The sequence below is a fragment of the Musa acuminata genome, chromosome BXJ3-10 (assembly GCF_036884655.1).
Source record: "Musa acuminata AAA Group cultivar baxijiao chromosome BXJ3-10, Cavendish_Baxijiao_AAA, whole genome shotgun sequence".
NCBI classification, from domain to species: domain Eukaryota; kingdom Viridiplantae; phylum Streptophyta; class Magnoliopsida; order Zingiberales; family Musaceae; genus Musa; species Musa acuminata.
The window spans coordinates 5,725,884-5,747,014 of NC_088358.1; the positions used below are offsets into that span (position 1 = coordinate 5,725,884).

The following is a 21,131-nucleotide window of genomic DNA, read 5'->3' on the forward strand; positions in this document are numbered from 1 at the left end:
ACTTAATCAGGTGATCAGATATCACTGACCCATGTTTGCTCTCCTCTGCTTGCCTCACCTCACCTCCATCTTTTTCTACTCTCCTACCGCCAGAGAGCATCATGTCTCAGTGACCTGAAGCAGCCTCACTCCGCCAGAATCCACCCCATCTGCTATTCATTGCTGGCCCTCCATCTCCTCCATTTGTTGCAACTTTTTCTAACTATCGTACCAAAGACATGATTCGGTGTACCCTCTCCATTTTCTTTCTCCTTGCTGCTTCCAATCTTAAGCAAGTCTTTAGCTATTATCTCCATTGGCCTCCTTATTTAGCCTGCTACTTGGCAGTCACCACTGATGCCAACAAGTGCATTAAGGTCAACAGCAACTGTCACTACCCTGTTTGGCAGCAATCTTCGTTCTATTGTTGTTTCCATAGTGAAGAAAGCAGCAACTGTCTCTTCCCCATGATCTCTTGATCTCAATAATCTTCTAGGCACTATTAGACTTCCTTTCACCTGTTTGATATGCAATGCATGTTTGATTGAATTTATTCTCTGATTATTATCTTTATATTTAATTATATTTCTTATAAATTTTATATGGCAAGTGCCTTCATTGCTTGGGCAGGACTTAGACAAGCTCCTGGCATCTTAGGAATTTTGGAACCTTAGCATGTTTTAGTGCCTAGCGCAATTGACAAAACTGGACAGAGGTCAAGGTCTTGAATACCAATCGGTCTGGTATGTGCTAATCAATTTTTACCAATTTGATCAACAACTAGTATTAGAACATATAGCAAGATAATGGAATATATATTGGTCATATCTACCAATCAGCATGAAGATTGAGACTCAAATCACAACATATTAAGCAAATGAGGTATAAAACAAAGGTAACTAATGTAGGATGATGGAATAAGGGTCTAATTACATATTACTCCCTGTAGTTAGCTACCTTTAGCATCCTAGTCCCTATACTTTTAAAAGTTACATTGATATCCCTATAGTTACGAATGTAAAATATCTAGGTTCATTTACCCTAATGATGTTATTTTTACTAACGGAAACATGAAAATAAAGGAAAAAAAGATAATTTTAGCGTTCCAGTTGGTAGTGGCGAATGGTGTCATTGGTGACAAACGACGGTGTCACTAGCGTCAACGCCGACGTAGTTGTCGAGCGGCCCTTTTGTCGCTCTGCATCTACGTCGATGCTTCGTTGCTACAGAATCAAAGTCCGCTACCAAAGCCATCACGGAGATCCACCCCCTCATCGATGCCAGTATCGTGCCCCTCCTTGCTGCCCACCTCCTCAACCACCACCACCACCACTCGTCCGCAGTCGAGGCCTAGGAGAATGCCGCTGCTGCCCACCTCAACCTCTCCATCTCCATCCACGAGGTGCTCATGTGCACCTTGGGCATCCTCGATGCCCTCATCGCCGCTCACCGCCTCCTCTCCCCCACTGTCGCCCAGTATGTTGTCGCAACCCTTTACAGCCTCCTCTCCATCGAAGCATAAAGGAAGCCTCTCATCGCCACCCTCGTGGACCTCCTCGGTGCGCTGACTAGGTCCATCAAGGACGCGCTCAAGGCCCTCTACCCACTCAATCGCACCACCCTCGTTGAGCTAGGTGTTATGCCGCCCCTCTTCATGCTGGTGGTGAAGGACGGGCGGAGGGGAGTGGTGGAGGACGCAACAGCGGTGATCGACCAAGTGGCAAGACATGATGAGAATGTGGAGGCATTTCGGAGAGTGGACAACGTCAGCATCCTAGTGGATCTGGTGGTTGGGGTAAGCGGGAGGGCGAGGGAAAATGCTACGGCTATGTTGCTGAACCTGGGAGTGGTGGAGACAAGGTGGTGAGGGATGTTAGGGAGGTAGTGGATCCTAACGTGACGAGAGCATGGAGGCATTCCGAAGAGTGGACAACGTCAACATCCTAGTGGATTTGGTGGTTGGGGGAGCGAGAGGGCAAGGGAAAACACTACGGCTACATTGTTGAACCTGGTAAAGAGTGGCGGAGACATGGTGGTGGGGGACGTCAAGGAGGTGGATGGGATGGAGGCGACCGTGAGGGCATTGGTTGACGACGATAGCGGGGTGAGCGTGAGGGGGAAGAGCAAGGCAGAGGTGTTGCTAAGGGTTCTAGAGAGTGGGTGGGGGAGTCAACTACAAGGTCTTGATGATTTCGAGACCGGCACCGACGACTCGGTGCTGCAAACCGCTTCGTCACCACTCTGCATTCACCACCACCAACTAAACATTAAAATTTTCTTTTTACCCTTTGTTTTCGTGTTTCCATTGGTAAAACTGTTGTCATTAGGGTAAATTGACCTAGATGTTTCATTTTCATAACTATAGGGATACCACTTTTTAAGGTATAAAGATCAGGATACTAAAGATAGCAACTATAGAGGGTAGTCTGTAATTAGCCCTGGAATAAGTTATAATTTGACAACTTATGATCCTTGAAAAATAATGTCTAAACTAATAGAATATTTTCAAATGAAAATTTACCTACATCACTAAGTCTCTTTAGTCTGCTCGCTCTATTTTTATACTTTGTTTAAATTTGATCGAACTAATTTTTTTATAATTGGGTGCTTTTAGTGTGGATCTAAGTGTTAGGTAATTGTTGAGATAAGAATATTGAGGTGGATATATAGATTTAGCATGAAATATAGAAAAGGAAATGTGTTCATTCATCAATTGGATGTTACTTCGAAAGAGGTTAAAATGAGGAAGAATCCCTTAAGATGATATACAATATGCTCAAGAGACCTACAGATGCTGTAGTTAAAAGAGATGAAACAATTATTATTAATAATACGAGAAAAGAGGTATAAGGAGACCTAAAATGATTTTTTAGAAACTATAAATAGAGAATTAAATACTCTATAATGTAACTAAGGATAGGTTCATGTCAATGATGACAAAACATCTATTAGCCAATCCCAAATAGTTGGGACATTACTGCTTTGTTATTGTTAATGGTGAAGGTGCTTTAGCATGGGATAAACAGTTTTCATGGATCTTCATGATAAATATATGTTTATATGTTTTATTGTTTTTATTGCTAATTGATATTTTTTATGGACATCAGTGGACCAACTGCTGAGATACTTCTGCTGTTAAAATCTATTATGCTTGGTGTCTTTTAATTTTTTATTTATAATGTAGTATTGCTGAAATTAATTTGTTATCCAGTTGTCTTGTAGTCTTAAATCATTAGCTGTAGAGGCATATGTTCCTGATTTTTTTTTTTCATTTTCCAGTTTATACAGTTGCAGTTAGACCCAGCCAGCAGCAATTTTCTTCCAGCCAATAGCAATGAGGAAATTACACAATCTCTGACTGTTACTAATACCCAACATGGGCAGGTAAATAAATTTTGGATAATTGAGATTGCTTACTTTACTGCATGACTTTTAGTGCTATACCTTATAGTATTACTGTTAACTTCCACCTGCCATGGGAACTCTTATATGGTTAATCTGCATTACCAATCCTGGTTTGAAATTTCGGTACCAAACCCTATGTTGGCTGGATTGATATAGGTCTGATACATACCAGCATACTGACACAGTATGCCAGCATACTTGTCTACATAGAAAAGGAAGAAGAGGAAGAAAAGGAAGAGAAAGGTTAAAGTTCTAATAAGAATTTTAATTAAAAACCTTGAACCAAATCTGAAACCACCTGATATCAGTTAGTTAAAGGCCCAAGACTCCATTGGACCTGTATTTTCCACCCAGATCATATTGGTACCAGTCCAAGTGGTTTTCTAAATCATGCCTGAAGTTTCAGACCTTGAAAGTCCTGAACCATACAAGATAACAATTTTATGAAAGTGACACGTAGGTAAAATGTAAATGTTCAAAAAATTTGATGTTACTACACATTCTATTAATTAAATTAGCTTATAGAAAAATTGATCTTTTTGTGAGTATTTGTACTTATTGCACTTTGAACTCATAATATCATGGCGAGTTGTGTCCTAATCAATTAATGAATTACTGATTTTGTGAAACACGATTAGACTGACTGATGAACATTTCTTTCTTTCAAATGACCTAGTGGGTTTTGCGAAAGATGGCTTGATATTAGAAACCTTATGAAGGAAAGCTATTTGAAGTGGGTGATTGTCTTGGAGAGAGTGGATCCGTGGCCCCAAGGCTCAACGGCTATTTCAAAATCATCCTTAGTATGTCTTGTGAAGCTTGGCCTAGTGGTGGCTTCACATTTCATCTAGTCCCTTTTGTGTGTTGTTGTTTCATACTTAGGCCCTTCTTCATATTTGGTATTAGTTTCACTTTCATACCAATTGTAATGATCCTGCCTGAGGGGTAAACTAACTCATTACCTTGATGAGCTTAGAACCACATGAATCAAACTGCTTAAGCCCATGTTCATGATGATAAGCGCATCTATCCTTTAAACCAACATAATCATCTTCCTATTTCTGCTATGGGATTAAATTATGGTATTACAGTGTTAGATATCTCATTCTTTTAAACTTGATTTGCCTTTAATTGTTTGTTCTACTATATAGATGTCGGTTTAATAAAGTTTGTTGATATTCATAGCAAGATTTAAAATTTCGTACCGTACCGGTATATTGAGCTTTACTCGGTATGTTACGGTACAACGTATCGAGCAATACGCTAGGGCATACCGAGCGATATGCCTAAAAATATATATATAATTAATATATAAAAATATATCTTATATATAATATAAAAATATTAAAAAAAAGGCGTATGCAACCTCGGCGACATTGCCTCCTCCTCTTCTCCTCGTCGCCTCGTCTATGGCATCCGATGAAGAAGGCGGCGAAGACGTCGAAGGCCACAGACGTCGCCGACCTTCAACGAAGAATGCGGCGAAGGTCGTAGACGTCTCCGGTCTTCAACGAAGAACACGACGAAGAAGAAGGCCGTAGAGTCACAGATGAGGCGATGAAGGAGACCACCTCTTCTGCTGCTCTGTCGCCACCTCCCCTAATCCCCACGCCTTCATATCCTCCTCTTTACAACTCTCCTCGCTGTTACCTTCTGGATCGGGATCATCGAGGGAGGGCAGCACCAGATTGTCACGACCTTAGCTGGTTTTGCCTAAGGCGTGCGGCACCCACGCGCGTCCGTCCGCAAAGGTCAGCCTCCCCGAAGCCTCCCATTGTCCCTTAGGACCAACAAAAGAGAGAACGGGTTAAAGAGAACGCCTCAATCGGGATCCACAAGCAAACATGTCCGAAAAACACTTCATAGACAATGCAAATTACAAACAGACTTTACAAGCTCTGAACAGTGGCACAACAAAGGGTAAAATGGTCCATTACAGACCGAAAAGCTCTCGAACGTGTCCACATGACACAACCTTTATTTATAAGCCTAAAGAGGCCACCAACCCAACTAATATGGGACTATTAAGCCTTCGGCCGCCCCTTTACATTCTGTACAAGGCATGAACATGCCAAAAGACACGGACATACATAAGCATTACATCAAACACCCTGTTTCAAAGTTTGTCCGTGACATTCTCCCCCACTTATCCCTTCGACGTCCTCGTCGAAGCCTTTGTGAACACTGCAACTCTTCGCCTTTGCTGAGTCTTCAATCTTCTGCTCCAGCTGCAATGCGCCTCCTGGCTCCCAGCTTCTCTCCGCTGCTGTTTCTGAGTAGTCGAACCTTTGATCCGCCATGCTGCTTCAACTCGCCAATGACTCTGACTCTGGTGTGGGGTTGGCTGAGTTGTGTTGATCCTCGTTGATTCCTGCGGATCCACCAAATGAAGGAAAAGACCATTCTTACTGCGCCAGTTTCTCAAAATTTCCACATGCTGCTTAAACTGGGTGGATGCTTGTTGGAGCTTTAACGAGCATCGCCTCGCAAACTTCTGAAGTTTTGGGTCCTTCCTCCACAAAATCTGCTCATTGACTCTTCTTTCAGTTAGTTGTCACATCCAAGTAGGTTCGCATCACTTCCGCTTTCGATTGGCATTTCGTTGGGAAATGAAGCGGACAATCTACTCTCAGTAGCACTGATCACCGTTGGTGAGGATTTTGACAACTATTGTCTTCCATTATCTTCGAAGGGTCTTTGAACTTGTGCAGAGCTCCTCTGCTGGATAGATAAGAGAACTGGGGTACTCGGTTTCACCCATTCTCTTAAGAGTTGAGAAGGCAAAGGTTACTTGACTTCGCCCGCCTCCTCGAGGTTGTACTTCATGCATCGAGCTGGTTACTGGCCTTCGCCTGCTCTTTGCTCACACTTCTGAAGCACTTGAAGTGTTTGCACTCCTTGCGTTGAGTTAGCTACTGTGATTCACCTTCTCAATGCCATTGAACTTCTGGAATGCAGGAAGTTTTCACCCCAACTTGGAGTAATTCTCTGATAGATGAGGTCGCCTCTGGGATTGTACCGTCTTCTCCATCAACCCTGCCGCCTACTCCACTGAGTAGCAAAGGTACAGCACCATGTACTGCCTGCTTCGTTCCTTGGTCGTGCACTCTTGTATGACCCGAAGTCCTTCACTTACGGCTATCTTGATGAGAAACTTGTTGACACCGGTCTTACGAAGTTTCTTGGCCTCTGCCCTTCAGCCTTGTGTCGGTACTTGGAGATTGCCTCTGCATGCTCCACCTCCTCGGCCCCTTTCACGACCAAGCGCTCTCCCTCCGTGAGAGCAAGGGATCAATGACTTTGACGGAAGTCCCGCCTCTGCGGTACCATGGCGCTGCCATGCCCATGGCCCTACCATCCGTCGCCTCGCATCTGCATCCCTTTTCTTCACGATCAGTAGATATGTCTCCGTGGCACTCCTCTGAGTCTACCTCCATTCTAACTGATGCTTGATTTTGGGTAGCTAAGTCCCTCTGGACTCGTCGTCGCTTCCTCGCCCCTTTCGACCTCCTGCTTCAACACCTCTGTGTTCTCCAAGCAGTCTGTTTGGTCGATGGAAAGACAGACTGCAATACCCATGCGTGGCCTCTGCCATCACATTGTAGGGTTTGCACCGATTCTGTTCTCCTTAGCTTCCTTGGTAGCAACGTTCGCTTACTCGACCTTGTCCTCTGACTTGTCGGGCTCCCTTAAGCGAATATGAGCTCTGGAGCAGTCCAACTCTCCAGCTGCTTCGATCATACCTCTGCATGATCAAGTCCCTCTCATGGGACTCACTGGTACTTGCATTCGAACTTTTCCCTTGGTGGAACACAGCCCCCATATGCTGATGACCAAGGTTTTCATCCGATGCAAAATTCGGTGCACGCCCGGAAGACCCGCCTCTGCGGTACCATGGCCTTCACTCCTTGAATCCATAGCCCTTCTTGCCGTCGTGTTGTTCACTAAAGCGGAGCTCCCAGTAGCTCCCGATCATACCTCCATATGATCTAGTCCCTCCCGGGACTATGTCGTGTGTGTCGCATTGCCACGAACTGTTCCACCACGATCCGCTGCACCATGTCGCCTCCTGGTGACATCTCCATTGCATTCTGATCCTTGTGGAATAAACTCGAATTGTGAACCCTCCATGTATGGCCTCTGCCAATACATCGCAGGGTCTCCTCCACCTTCGATTTTGTTCGCTCCTTTGGCAATCGACCTTCATCCACCCACTCTTGGGTCACACCTAGATGAAGCACCGCTCTAGGACAGTCCGTCGCCTAGTAGCTCCCGAAGTCCACCGACTTCACTGTAATTTGTGCACCATTGTCTGGATCCTGGGCCTCTGCCCCTACCAGCACAATCTCCGCTGCGCACCGCTTCCTTCATAGCAACTCGAATGGCAACACTGTGGCATATTCTTCAAGAGTACCCGCCTCTGCGTCCTCTTGCCCCGTACTAAGGCCTTCTGTACCCAACTTCGCCTCCGCAAATTGAGTCGCCTTAGTTCCTCCATCGAATGCTCCTCCGAGATAAGGTGCATGTGCCCCGAAGCTCCCTTCGTCTTTGGCACCATGCAAGATGAGTCCGCTCTGTCAGAATGAAGGACCCAGGGAACAGCATGATTCTACTCCTGCCTCTGCAAGAGTTCATGTCCTTGACCTCTGTCTAGGGAAAGCGCTGTGCCTCTGCTCCATGTTCCAACTTCTATGCTGGCTCCCTTCATGCGGCTTGGGTACTTCGCCAAGTTACACCCAAGTTGCTCCGCTCCTCGTTTTTGCATTGAGTCGATGGTGGCCCTCGCGCCCACCATTCCACGGGTCAGCCCTCCCTTGAGTCTGATCTCCATATCGACTCTAAGTGTGCCTTCATTTAAGTTGTTTCAGGTCGCTCCCCCACTTGATCTCGCAATGCATCCACCAATGCATTCTCTCGAGCGAGATCATGCGGCAACTCCTCGCTGCTTGCTCGGTCCATTGAGCTTCGTGGAGTTGTTGTTCGTGAGGTACTCCTCCTCAACATGTGAAGTCCGTCTCACATGATTCTCCCTCTGGAGTGCCGAGACTTATCCCTCCTGGATAACTATCCCGTTGGAGCAATATCTCTCTTTGTTTCGGAGACCACCATCCCCTTGGACTACTCCGATCTGCTGAACAAACTGTGCATTGTTTTGCCTCCTGCAGACACACTTGCTAGATTGCGCCTCCACGTCAATACAACCACCGCTGCACCCCTCAAGGTCTAGCAATATGCTGAACTCGTTGTACACTTCAGCCTCCTCCGGACGTATCCTTCGCATGCCGAAGAGAAAGTTTCAATGCTCCATGGCGCCGAGTCTCGACCGCCTTGGGATGGCCACGAACAATCCATCGTCCGCATACAAGCCCATGCATGAGTACCGAATTCTTCGAGTTAGCAATTCCCCTCACCTCTGTAAGCTTTGCACAACTCTTTCGGTCGCTGAGCAACTCATTCCACTTTGCATGGTCTCGTCCTTTGCCAAGCGCCTCGCTTGCCTTGAGCACCATCAAGTAAAGTTGTCAACGTTGAGCCGTAGCTCAAACTCAGCCATCCCAACCTTTGTGCGCTCCAAATTCTTCCAAGCTTGCCTGTTCTCGTGGTGCCTCTTGCGCGAAGGGTTGGCCATTCCTCTGAATGCCAATGTCAGATGCCCGCTCCTCTGAGCGACTCTTTTCCCTACATCTCCATGCCCGTTTTCCCTCAAACGGTCGCGCGTTGTTGACTGCCCTCCATGCAGCCCCACTAGGTCCCCCACGTTTGCATATCAAGTGTTTCTATGAGTGCTTGTCCCGCTCTGATACCATAATGTCACGACCTTAGCTGGTTTTGCCTAAGGCGTGCGGCACCCTCGCGCGTCCGTCCGCAAAGGTCAGCCTCCCCGAAGCCTCCCATTGTCCCTTAGGACCAACAAAAGAGAGAACGGGTTAAAGAAAACGCCTCAATCGGGATCCACAAGCAAACATGTCCGAAAAACACTTCATAGACAATGCAAATTACAAACAGACTTTACAAGCTCTGAACAGTGGCACAACAAAGGGTAAAATGATCCATTACAGACCAAAAAGCTCTCGAACGTGTCCACATGACACAACCTTTATTTACAAGCCTAAAGAGGCCACCAACCCAACTAAAATGGGACTATTAAGCCTTCGGCCGCCCCTTTACATTCTGTACAAGGCATGAACATGCCAAAAGACACGGACATACATAAGCATTACATCAAACACCCTGTTTCAAAGTTTGTCCGTGACAAGATGGAGATCGAGAAAGGGTGTGGAAACAAGTTCGCACTGAGGTTCTCCCGATTCTCTCTCCCTCTTCTTCTCTCTCTTCTTCGAATGCCCTCTCCTTCTTCCTTCTTCGATGCTTCTCCCTCAGCCTCGCCGTAGCCAGGTCGATACCACCCGAAATCAGTCGGTAGCGATTCAAATTTCAAATATTACCACCTGAAACAGTCCTATATCATCCGTTACAGGGCTATATCGAGCGGACCACCCGGTAGTGGGCAGTACGATTCGAAATTGCAAACTTTGGTTCATAGTTCAATGATGTTGTTTGCTAATGAGGTTGTTTGGTTTGTGGTTCTGCTGGAGCTTGCTCCACTATCTTATCTTCAAAAGTTCATTCTGATTTCTTTTCCCAGTACTGCCTAATAAAGGCAAAGTTGTTTATGTGATTGTTCCATACTGAGCGATTCTATGCTTTCTCAGTGCTGTTCCAGTGTACTTTCTCACTTTATACAGCTCTTGCCATTGATCAGAATATCTACGAACATCCTGAACTCTTTGTTGTTTTTTTTTTTTTTCTCATTTAACAGATGCTTGTTCAACATGTGATTCACATCCTGTATCCTATAAGTTTTCCACTGCAATGCTTTAAAAACTCCACAACATAGTTTGCATAGTTTGCATGTTTCCTTGACCGAATAGTTGTCCCCTTTCGACATAGATGTTGTCCAGTAAAGAAACTGAAGGGCCTTTGTCGTCTGAGGCATGGCAAGTTGTACATAACATATGAAACTTTGTTGTCTAGTCCTAGTTAAATGTTTGTTCCTTCTCCGACTATTTATGGTGGAAAGCATTTCTATGTCTTAGTGGTTTTTGGTTTGACATTTTGAAGGTTTCTTTGAGCCTTATTATTCTGTAGAGGTACATCATCTTGCCTACTAATCAGAGGGCAGTGAGAATCAAGGCATGGGACTGATCTTAGATTATATACACAGAGACTCCATCTACCCATGTATGTGATTCCTGATCATCATCCCTCAACGCCTGTTTTTGCTATTCAGCAACCTGTTTATATGATTAAAAGCTAAAAACAACATTGTTACTTTCCATATTTGGGCCAATGACTTGATTATCAATTTAGCTTTTGGCAGTAACCTGGAATTGAGTGTTAAGAGAATTTGTTTATCAAATACTTGTGTGGACCTATGAGATGTCAACACTTAAAAATTAAATAAAATTTTTAACCAGAGTGGGCTGGTCAGAGTACTGGATTCTGTGATGCATCTCACCTGTACTATGAGATGGATGTTTACCCCTCTCCAAGAGTTATATGTATTCATTTTATGATGATCATTTTAGAAACATAGGTGGGGTTTTTTAAGATGACAAACCTACTTTTATACATGAATCGAATCATTTATGCTGCAACCTTGGTTTGTCAGAATGCTAGGTGGATATTTTTAGCTTTATCCACCTGTCTTAATGATTCATGATTTTGGCATAAATCCTAAGAGCCTAATGATGGAAATCTACCTCCTATTTAGTTCAATAATCTAAATGATCAGGTCCAATTTTGTACTGTGATTTTATCATGTGTTGGGTTACCAATCAATAGATGATAAATATGTAGATTTGAGGCCCATGACAAATCATGTACTTCATGAAAATTCATTTGGAAATGGGAGCAACTTTTCTGGCACAAAAACAATGTTGACTGCAATAAAGTGAATTCATCATGTGTTAGGTTACCAATCAATAGATGATAAATATGTAGATTTGAGACCCATGACAAATCATGTACTTAATGAATATTCATTCGGAAATGGGAGCAACTTTTCTGGCATAAAAACAATGTTCATGTAGTTCAATAAAGTACTGAAGCAGTTTTGACCTGGAAATGGATGGTTAGAATCATGCTATCTACATCATGGCTGCTGGCACTGTTCTTATTGTACCTAAGCATGCTGAAGCTTTCAGTAGTTACTACTGCTGGGATGTCTTGATTGAATCTAGTTATGGTCATTTTGGCATACGTTGAATTTAAAAAGGAATTGTTAGAGAGAATCCGATAGCCATATTGACTATGGGACAAGCTGTACTGCCAACAAGCTTCAGTGTTGAGCTTACAGGCAGCGAAGGGTTTCAAGTAGTCAACCTACCATCTGGTACATCTTTACTTTATGATAGTTATGAGACTCTCTCCTCTGCCTCCTCCCTGCAGATGCCTTATCAATGCCACATTGTTGTAGTCTCCTTCCCATGGCACCGCCACAACATCCTCCTCTACCTATATGCATTGCCACCTTTTCTTCCTCCTCTTCCATCTCTTCTTCGTGTTCCTCCGGTTCCCGTCTCATCCTCCTCCACCTACCCTAGCCATACTAATACCGATCATACTTCCAGTCATATTTGCACTATACTGATCCATCCAATGACCAGCACAGATATCGGACCAAAACTTCTTGGTGATCTCTGCATCACTTAAATTCTCTTGTTCTTTTTTTGTTATGCAAGGTGCCTTCACGAATGTTGCAAACTAAAAGCTGGCATGTGGTGTTTGGTGGGTGAATGATGTGTTTATGGACTCAGATATATCAGTTCTGAATTCTCACAACATAATCGAAAAACTGAATTTGGTCAAACTTCAGGGTGGTGTTGCATTCATAAATTCCTATTTAGCAATTATGCAGTGCTTATAGGTTATTTAAATGGACTCCGTTGCTTGGCTTAGAGATGCAATTAATTTGATTAAAGAAGACCCTTTTTCTCAACACAAGTCAGAAGGATATTTCATTTGTCTGTTTGTTTTTTGCTGCCATCTCAAGACCATACTTGGTCTTATGCATATGTAACCTCCCCAATAAATTTTTTCCCTTTTAATCAAAAAATATACTTTGTACACTCAATTCTACCTGTCTTTATCTTCATCTACTGTCATCTTAGAAAGCACTGGCGATGCGCATGAGGATAGCTTACAAGGTGAACGACCAAGATGTGCTGGAACAAGGACAAGTCAACAACTTCCCTCCAGGATTATGAACACTGGTGATACTGTTGTGCAGGATTTTGGTCTTCGCCTAATTCCTCCTGCTTTCCTCTGATTTTTTTTTTCTATTTAATTTTCATTCTTTCTCTCTGAAGTTGTTAGACTATCTGAGAAATTTTGTGGTCATTGATTCATTGTAGTGTATAGAGTGGTGTCAATTGATGTTCTGTTCTCGGTGGCATGATGGATTACGCATTGAAATAGATAATCTGGAAGAACCAGAACTAATTCATTACGCATGACACAAGCGTTTGAGAGAAACAATTCATTGATGATTACTGTAAAGTCTACTGACATCGATGTGTTGTTCATTGCGCTATCAAGTCCGACTTCCGATTACACTTGTGTCTTCGACTTTCGGCTGTGAAGCAGTCAGATTAGATCGGAAGAAGAGTTTGGCATAGTCCTATAAAATAAGACTAGTTTTCAGGAAAAATATGGTCATCATTTTGTATTGATTACCAACTATATGTTTTATGATCAAATTGTAGGAAAAATATAGTCAGAACAAAAAAAGCAACTGCCTGCCTAAGAATGACTCTGTCAAAATAAGCACAAAATTATGATAATATAGTATTCATTATCTCGTGTAGCTTAAAAGTATTTCAAGCTCAGGTTAACGATAATAAATTTATTTTTGATATGAGACCAAACAAGATAATCAATCTCTTAATAGGAAACGAAACCTAATTCGATGGTAGTTTTACATCATGTTGTATATTTAATTCCGATTGTCATATTATGATTTTATATATTACTGATTCGTTAGTTTGATAAACTTAAAATCATGTAAGTGAGCCTTCAACTGAATCGTGATGATTCCATTGCGAGGGATCAGAGGTTGGGGATTTGGGCTTTATCCTACAAAGTGATACGGGTGATCTTATTTTTGTCTGATGTAGGGTAGGTAGGGTGGTGGAACAGTGAGGCGCCTTGTTCTGCGAGCCTGCTTCAACGAGGACGAGACGCCAAGCTCCGGCGATGGAACGGATTTCTTCGTATCCATTTGAAATTTGATTTTGATATTCTTTTATATATATATATATATATATATATATATATATATATATATATATATATATATATATATATATATATATATATATATATATATATATATATAAAAGGTTCGTAATACCATATCGTACCGGTATTTCGATCTGAGCTCGGTATCGGTACAGTACGGTATACCAAACGGTACACTCAGGTGTACCGAGCAGTGCATTCAGGTGTGCCGAGTACTGTAGCACTGTAGCAGTGCTACAGTGCACAGCTATATTGCTACAGTCACTCGAACCGGTAACAGGCAGTCTGCGTATCGACAACCTGTCGAACCGGTACGTATCGCCCGGGCGGTACAATTTGATACTGCAGACTCGGTATATATATATATATATATATATATATATATATATATATATATATATATATATATATATATATATATATATATATATATATATATATATATATATATATATATATATATATATATATATATATATATATATATATAACCTTTTGCAAAATTTGATATATATATGTGGTGTCACATGTACATAGAGATGCACATGAGATGGCCAATTTGCTCTCCAAGAACGCCAGACTTACAAAAGTCTTCCTCTTTTTTCTGAAGAGGGGAGTGTCTCTCTTAGCTTATCTGATTTTTTTTTTTTCTAAGCTCGGAGCCTTATTTGTAATTAATAGTTCACCTTAATTAATCTATTTTCCTTCAAACCATAAATTTAAGTATGTCTAATTTTATAGATTACCCAACCATCCTTCCAATTGTTATGTGAAATTAATTGAGTTAAAATATGCAATAATGATTTTTTTCCTTTTTATGGTATCGATTGAATCCTAATTATAATTATTATCGATTTCATTGATGCTTGATGTTGTAGGTTCAGATAGCATCCTTAACAACACCGAAGATCGAAATCTAGGGGAATGAATGCTATGTAAAGAAAACTAACTTGTTTCTTCTCGTTAATCCTCCTTGAATGCTTGAATCAAAAGTTGTTCCATTAAAGAGGATAAAAGTTGATGGGCTCAAGAAACAAGAGGGTAAGAAGAAGAGGGAAAGACACTTTGGGTGTTACTGATTTACTGTTGTTACTCTCTATTTATCATACGAGAATGAGTCGTTGTCTTACCATTGTGTTATTAGAGACGATTCTTATAACTTTGTATAGTGATAGAGGATGTTCTCTGCTATGATGTTAATTGTATCATTTTGATTTGATGAAATTACGATGATGGGATATAAAGATAAATAAATTTTACATAAGAACAAATACAAGCAGGTCGTAACACGTAACAAAATTAAATGGAATCACAATCAAATATAATACCAAGATTTACATGAAAAACCTCTAAGGATAAAAACTATAGGAAAAACCATAAATAATCCACTATAAGAATAATGAAAATACAAATCTTTGAGTCTTTTACCCAAAACCCAAGCAACAATCTCAAGAAAATAACTGAGATATAAGGATTACGTCATTGTGCACAATATCCAAATTCTCCCCAAATAATCACAGCAAGAATCTACTATAGATCTTATCTAACCTTAGATGAGAACACTACTTGGATGATTCAGAACAATCTCTCTGTATTGTCCTTGTCATCTTCTCTCTCCTCTTATTTTTTCATCATTTTCTCCTCTTTTTGAATCACATTGTTACTACAATTTTCTACCCCTACTATTACAGTTTTCTCCCAATTTTTGCAACCACCACACCCCCCCTTATTATATATACGATTAGGTGAAAAGGGGGGTGGGTTATTGGTTGTTAAAGCCCATTATGAGCTAAACTCGTGGGATGTCAACCCAACAATTTCCCCTTTCAGCCCATAAAGGAGGCTGTCTCATGACTACTCAATTTGAAATTGCAATTACTTCTCTTCAAATACATTTTGAATTCAATGGTATCTGACATCTATATGCTTTGATTTGAAATGAAAAGTTGGGTTCTTACACAAATGAATGACACTCTAGCTGTCACAATTCACCACATAGTTTTTCCGTTTAAACCTCAATTATTATAAGAATTCTTTCATCCATAATATTTCTTTATAAACCTATATAGTAGCAATATATTCTACTTCTATAGTGGAAAGAGTAATACACATTTGTAATTTAGATTGCCATGACACAGCTTCCCCTGCAAATGTAAGTACAAAACCTAATGTGAACTTCCGCGTATCAATATCTCTTGTCATATATGCATTTGTAAAACCTATCAACATAGGTGATCCACCTCCAAAGCTTAAATATGTTGGGAAATCATAGGGGGGGCGACATCATATGCGCAGCGGAAGAACAAGAAAACAAAAATCCCCGATTCCCAAAAGGATGTTCATCGTCGTGCGAAGATTGGTGCGCAAAATCCGCAAAAACACAAAACTGCGTATAGAGATTGTGTTACCTAGGGAGATCGTATATCCCTGTTTCCTTGCAGATCCTTAGGAGAGGGTGAAGGAGGTCAAGCGTCCTCCTCTCTAGCGGTGATCCACACAGCAGGGTTGCGACGACGCTCCTCAAAACTCCAGGCCTACTCTGAGGTGGAGAGGGAGAGGAGAATAGGAAGGGCAAGCAAAGACTCTAGCCTATGAGGCTGTGAATCCCTCCTATTTATAGAGATCCCGTGTCAAAACCCTAATGGGTCCTTTCCCTAGTGGGTATTGGATCTGCATCCAATAAGACAAGGGCTCCGTCGGATATCTCATATCCGAACCTCTACTCATCGCAATGCCTACCATATGTGTGTGACCCTCTAGGCCCAATATCGAGCTGGCCGTGAGTCATACCTGTCAGAACTCCTTCTAACTAAGTGAATTATTATCTCTGTAATAATTCACTCGACTCATCGACTACGGAAGTACTAGGCCACTACGCTGTAGTCCCCAGACGATACAGGGGAATCCAATCCATTGGACCTGTCTGTCCTCAGTTACCATGTACCTATAGTCCCTCATCCATCTAATATCCCAGAGACCGTATATCGAGCATGGTGCTGTCAGACCCATACGGTTTCTACTCGAGTCTCGCTCTAATCGGATTCTCCCGGAGAACTCTTTCTCTCTCAACCCGAATGACCCTGGCCAGGGATTTGTCTGAGCAAGAACACATGGGATATTCCTCTCATGATACCGAGAGTGGATGATCCTCTATCGACACTCAATAGCCCTCGTAAGGTCGACTACCACTCCCAATGACCAGCTGTACTAGATCTGGGAACAGCCAAACCTATAAGTCTGGTATCAAAGAGTGGAGCACTCATACAGGACATCCTTGGTGTCTCAAGTCTAAGAACCAGATACACCACTAGGACTACGGAATCGTTGTCTGACAATAAGGCATCATCAACCATCCAGCATTCCGTAAGCGGATCAATCAGTGAACTCATTCTCCAATGAGCACCTGTATTGTATCCCTAGTGTCCCTACACGAGCAGCTATGAGACCAGCTGCATCCATCATATGGACGGGTATACAGCACACCAGTCTATCCGGTTATCACGATGTCCCTCTCGAGTAACCTATGACCGGGATTATTTAGGATATGTGTTTAAAGGTGAATCGATCTCATTATCGTGATCTCATCACGATCCGATTCCTATTGCACAAATCCAAGGACATCACAATATATATGCATTTATGCAATAGTTATAAAGTGATATACGCCAAAATATAATAAGCAAAAAGATTCTGTATCAAGTCACACGTGCCATCACTCACGTGATTGGCTTGTTGGGCACTTATGACTAGCAATCTCCCACTTGACCTAAAGCCAATCACCTATGTGTCTGATCCCCATCAGACCCCTGTGACGCTCAAAGACAATCTGAGACAATGGCTTTGTTAGTGGATCTGCAATGTTATCTTCGGATGGAACTCTTTCCACTGCTACATCTCCTCGGGTCACGATCTCTCTGATAAGGTGGAACCTCCTCAGAACACTTCTGATGAGACCCGGGTTCCCTTATTTGAGTAATCACCCTATAGTTGTCGCAATATAAGGAAGTCGACTTGTCGCTATCTGTATCGACTCCCAAATCTGTGATGAACTTCTTCAACCAGACTCCCTCCTTTGCTGCATCTGATGCAGCAATGTACTCCGCCTTTGTGGTCGAGTCAGCAGTGGTATCTTGCTTGGAACTCTTCCAGCACACTGCTCCTCCATTCAAGGTGTACACATACCCTGAATTCGACTTGCTATCATCGATATCAGACTGAAAACTTGAGTCAGTGTAGCCTTCAACCTTAAGGCTATTACCTCCATATACTAGTAAAAGATCCTTAGTCCTTCTCAAGTACTTAAGGATACACTTTACTGCTTTCCAGTGCTCCAAGCCTGGATCCGCCTGATACCTGCTCGTGACACTCAGAGCATGCGCTATATCAGGCCTAGTACATAGCATGGCATACATGATAGACCCTATTGCTGAGGCATAAGGTATCATATCCATGTTCGCCCTTTCTTCTGGAGTCTTTGGGGACATACTCGTAGAAAGCGATATCCCATGTCTCATCGGTATGAGACCTCTTTTGGAATTTTCCATGCCAAACCTTTTGACAATAGTTTCTATGTACCTGGACTGGGACAAGCCAAGCATCCTTTTGGATCTATCTCTATAGATTCTAATCCCCAAGATATAAGATGCTTCTCCTAAGTCCTTCATGGAGAAGTGTCTAGATAACCAAGCCTTTATTGTGGATAGCATTCCTATGTCATTCCCAATGATGAGGATGTCATCCACATATAACACCAAAAAGCTAATAGCGCTCCCACTTACCTTTCTGTATACACAAGGCTCATCTTCGTTCTTAACGAAGTCATAAGATCTGATTGCCTCATCAAATCTTATGTTCCAACTTCGGGAAGCTTGCTTTAGTCCATAAATGGATCTAAGCAACCTACACACCTTATCTGGGCAGTTCTTGGACACGAATCCCTCAGGTTGCATCATATACACCTCCTCCTCCAGGTTCCCGTTGAGGAATGCGGTTTTCACATCCATCTGCCAGATCTCATAATCATAGTGTGCTGCAATAGCCAATAGAATTCTGATGGATTTTAGCATTGCTACGGGTGAGAAAGTTTCGTCGTAGTCAACACCTTGCCTTTGACGATACCCCTTAGCCACTAGCCTTGCTTTATAGGTCTCTACCTTTCCATCTACTCCGATCTTTTTCTTAAAGATCCACTTGCAACCGATGGGTACAATACCTTCGGGTGCATCAACTAGGTTCCAAACCTTATTGGAGTACATAGAATCCATCTCAGAATTCATGGCTTCTTTCCACTTCCCGGAGTCTATACTCATAATAGCCTCCTCGTAGGTATGAGGATCAATATCCTCTACATCCTCTGCTCTAATATGTCCCACATATCTCTCAGGAGGATGGGATACTCTATCAGACCTGCGTAAAGTTGAAACTTGTGTATTAGATACCTGAACAGACTCGGGCTGTAGAGTGGTGCTTGAGCTTGGTTCCCTAACTTCGCTCAACTCTATCATTCTCCCACTGTCTCCGCCAAGAATGTGTTCCTTCTCAAGGAACACTGCTCTCTTAGCTACAAAGACCTTTTGGTCCTCGAGATGATAGAAATAATACCCACAAGTTTCCTTGGGGTATCCCACAAATTTACATCGCCCTGTCCTTGATTCTAACTTATCGGGGTTGTGTCTTTTAACATGGGCAGAGCAGCCCCAAATCTTAACTACTTTAAGATCAGGCTTCTTCCCTTTCCATATCTCATATGGTGTAGACACCACCGACTTAGTTGGAACTCTGTTCAGAAGGTAAGCTACGGTTTCTAGGGCATATCCCCAGAATGAGATGGGTAGGTCAGCGAAACTCATCATGGACCGTACCATATCTAATAATGTACGATTTCTCCTTTCAGAGACACCATTGAGCTGAGGTGTATAAGGAGGTGTCCATTGGGATAATATCCCATGGTCCTTGAGGAAGTGAGTAAACTCTGTACTTAAGTACTCACCTCCTCGATCTGATCGAAGAGTTTTGATACTCTTTCCAGTCTGGTTCTCCACCTCATTCTTATACTCTCTGAATTTCTCAAAGGCCTCGGACTTGTACTTCATTAAGTACACATATCCATACCTTGAGAAATCATCAGTAAATGTAATGAAGTAGGAGTAACCTCCAATGGCATGAGTTGACATGGGTCCACATACATCACTATGTATGAGTTCCAACAACTCAGTGGCTCTCTCTCCAGTTCCACTAAATGGAGAGTTGGTCAGTTTTCCACGAATGCAAGGCTCACAAGTTGCATATGACACATAGTCGAATGGATCTAGATATCCATCATTTAGCAACTTTTGAATCCTTCTTTCATGGATGTGACCTAGTCTACAATGCCACAGGTATGCACTGTTCAACTCATCTCGTTTCCTCTTAGACACATTTACATTCATGATATGTGGAGTAGTGTCTAACATAAATAAACCATTATGCAATGTTCCTTTCGTGATGATCTTATCATCTAATAATATTGAACAACCATTGTTCTCAAAAACAAATTTATATCCACTAACTGTTAAACATGAAATGGAGATAATGTTTTTGATAATAGGAGGAACAAAATAACATGCATCTAATGCAATAAAAGCTCCACTAGGCAGATGTAGGGCGACCTCGCTAACAGCTAATACAGCAACTTTTGCTCCATTACCCATCTTGAGGTCCATCTCGCCTCTCTCTAGTCTCCTAGGCCTTGCCAGAACCTGCAACGAATTACATATATGATAAGCACTACCGGTATCTAATACCCATGTGTTATCATAAGAGTCTGACAAATGGAGACTGATCATGAATGTACCTGAAGCTTCATCAAGCTTTTGTTTCGCCCTTTCTGCAAGGTACTCTTTGCAGTTTCTCTTCCAGTGCCCATCTTTACCACAGTGGAAGCACTGGCCTTTGTCCTTTGTTGGGTCTTTCTTAGCAACCTTTGCTTTACCTTGTTTGCCCTTGCCCTTTCCCTTCTTAAGGGACCTTTCTGCTTTCCTTTTCTTTCTGGTCTCACCAGTGTAGAGAACTGGCTTCTCTTTCTTAATAGTACTCTCTGCCTCCCTCAACATATTGAGGAGCTCTGGGAGAGTCACCTCAAGCTTGTTCATATTAAAGTTCATTATGAACTGTGAAAAGGAATCTGGTAGGGACTGAAGCACAATGTCCACACACAAGTTATCCTCTAGGACCATTCCTAGACCTGTGAGTTTCTCTATCCACTCAATCATCTTTAGGACATGGTTCTGAACCGGTGTCCCCTCAGTCATCCTAGCGCGGAAAAGGCTCTTGGATATCTCATATCGTTGAGTCCTTCCCTGTTCCTCAAACAATTTACGGACATGTAGGAGAATGGATCTGGCATCCATCTTTTCATGTTGTCTCTGTAACTCTGGAGTCATAGAGCCCAACATATAGCACTGAGC

General features: G+C 42.4%; 1 protein-coding gene and 1 pseudogene across 5 annotated transcripts in view; both read left to right on the forward strand.

The window, feature by feature from the left end:
* The window catches only part of LOC103999759 (AP-1 complex subunit gamma-2-like), a 108,972-nt gene extending 96,052 nt beyond the window's left edge, over positions 1-12,920 (forward strand). For all 5 annotated transcript variants that reach the window (XM_009421598.3, XM_018818966.2, XM_065170175.1 and 2 more), the window contains 2 exons: positions 3,259-3,363; positions 12,558-12,920. In XM_009421598.3, the coding sequence (XP_009419873.2) occupies positions 3,259-3,363; positions 12,558-12,653 (201 nt within the window). In that variant the 3' untranslated portion in view covers positions 12,654-12,920. The remainder of the gene's footprint in view (positions 1-3,258; positions 3,364-12,557) is intronic.
* On the forward strand, positions 1,102-2,321 carry LOC135650547 (uncharacterized; annotated as a pseudogene).
* Positions 12,921-21,131: the final 8,211 nt, after the last annotated feature.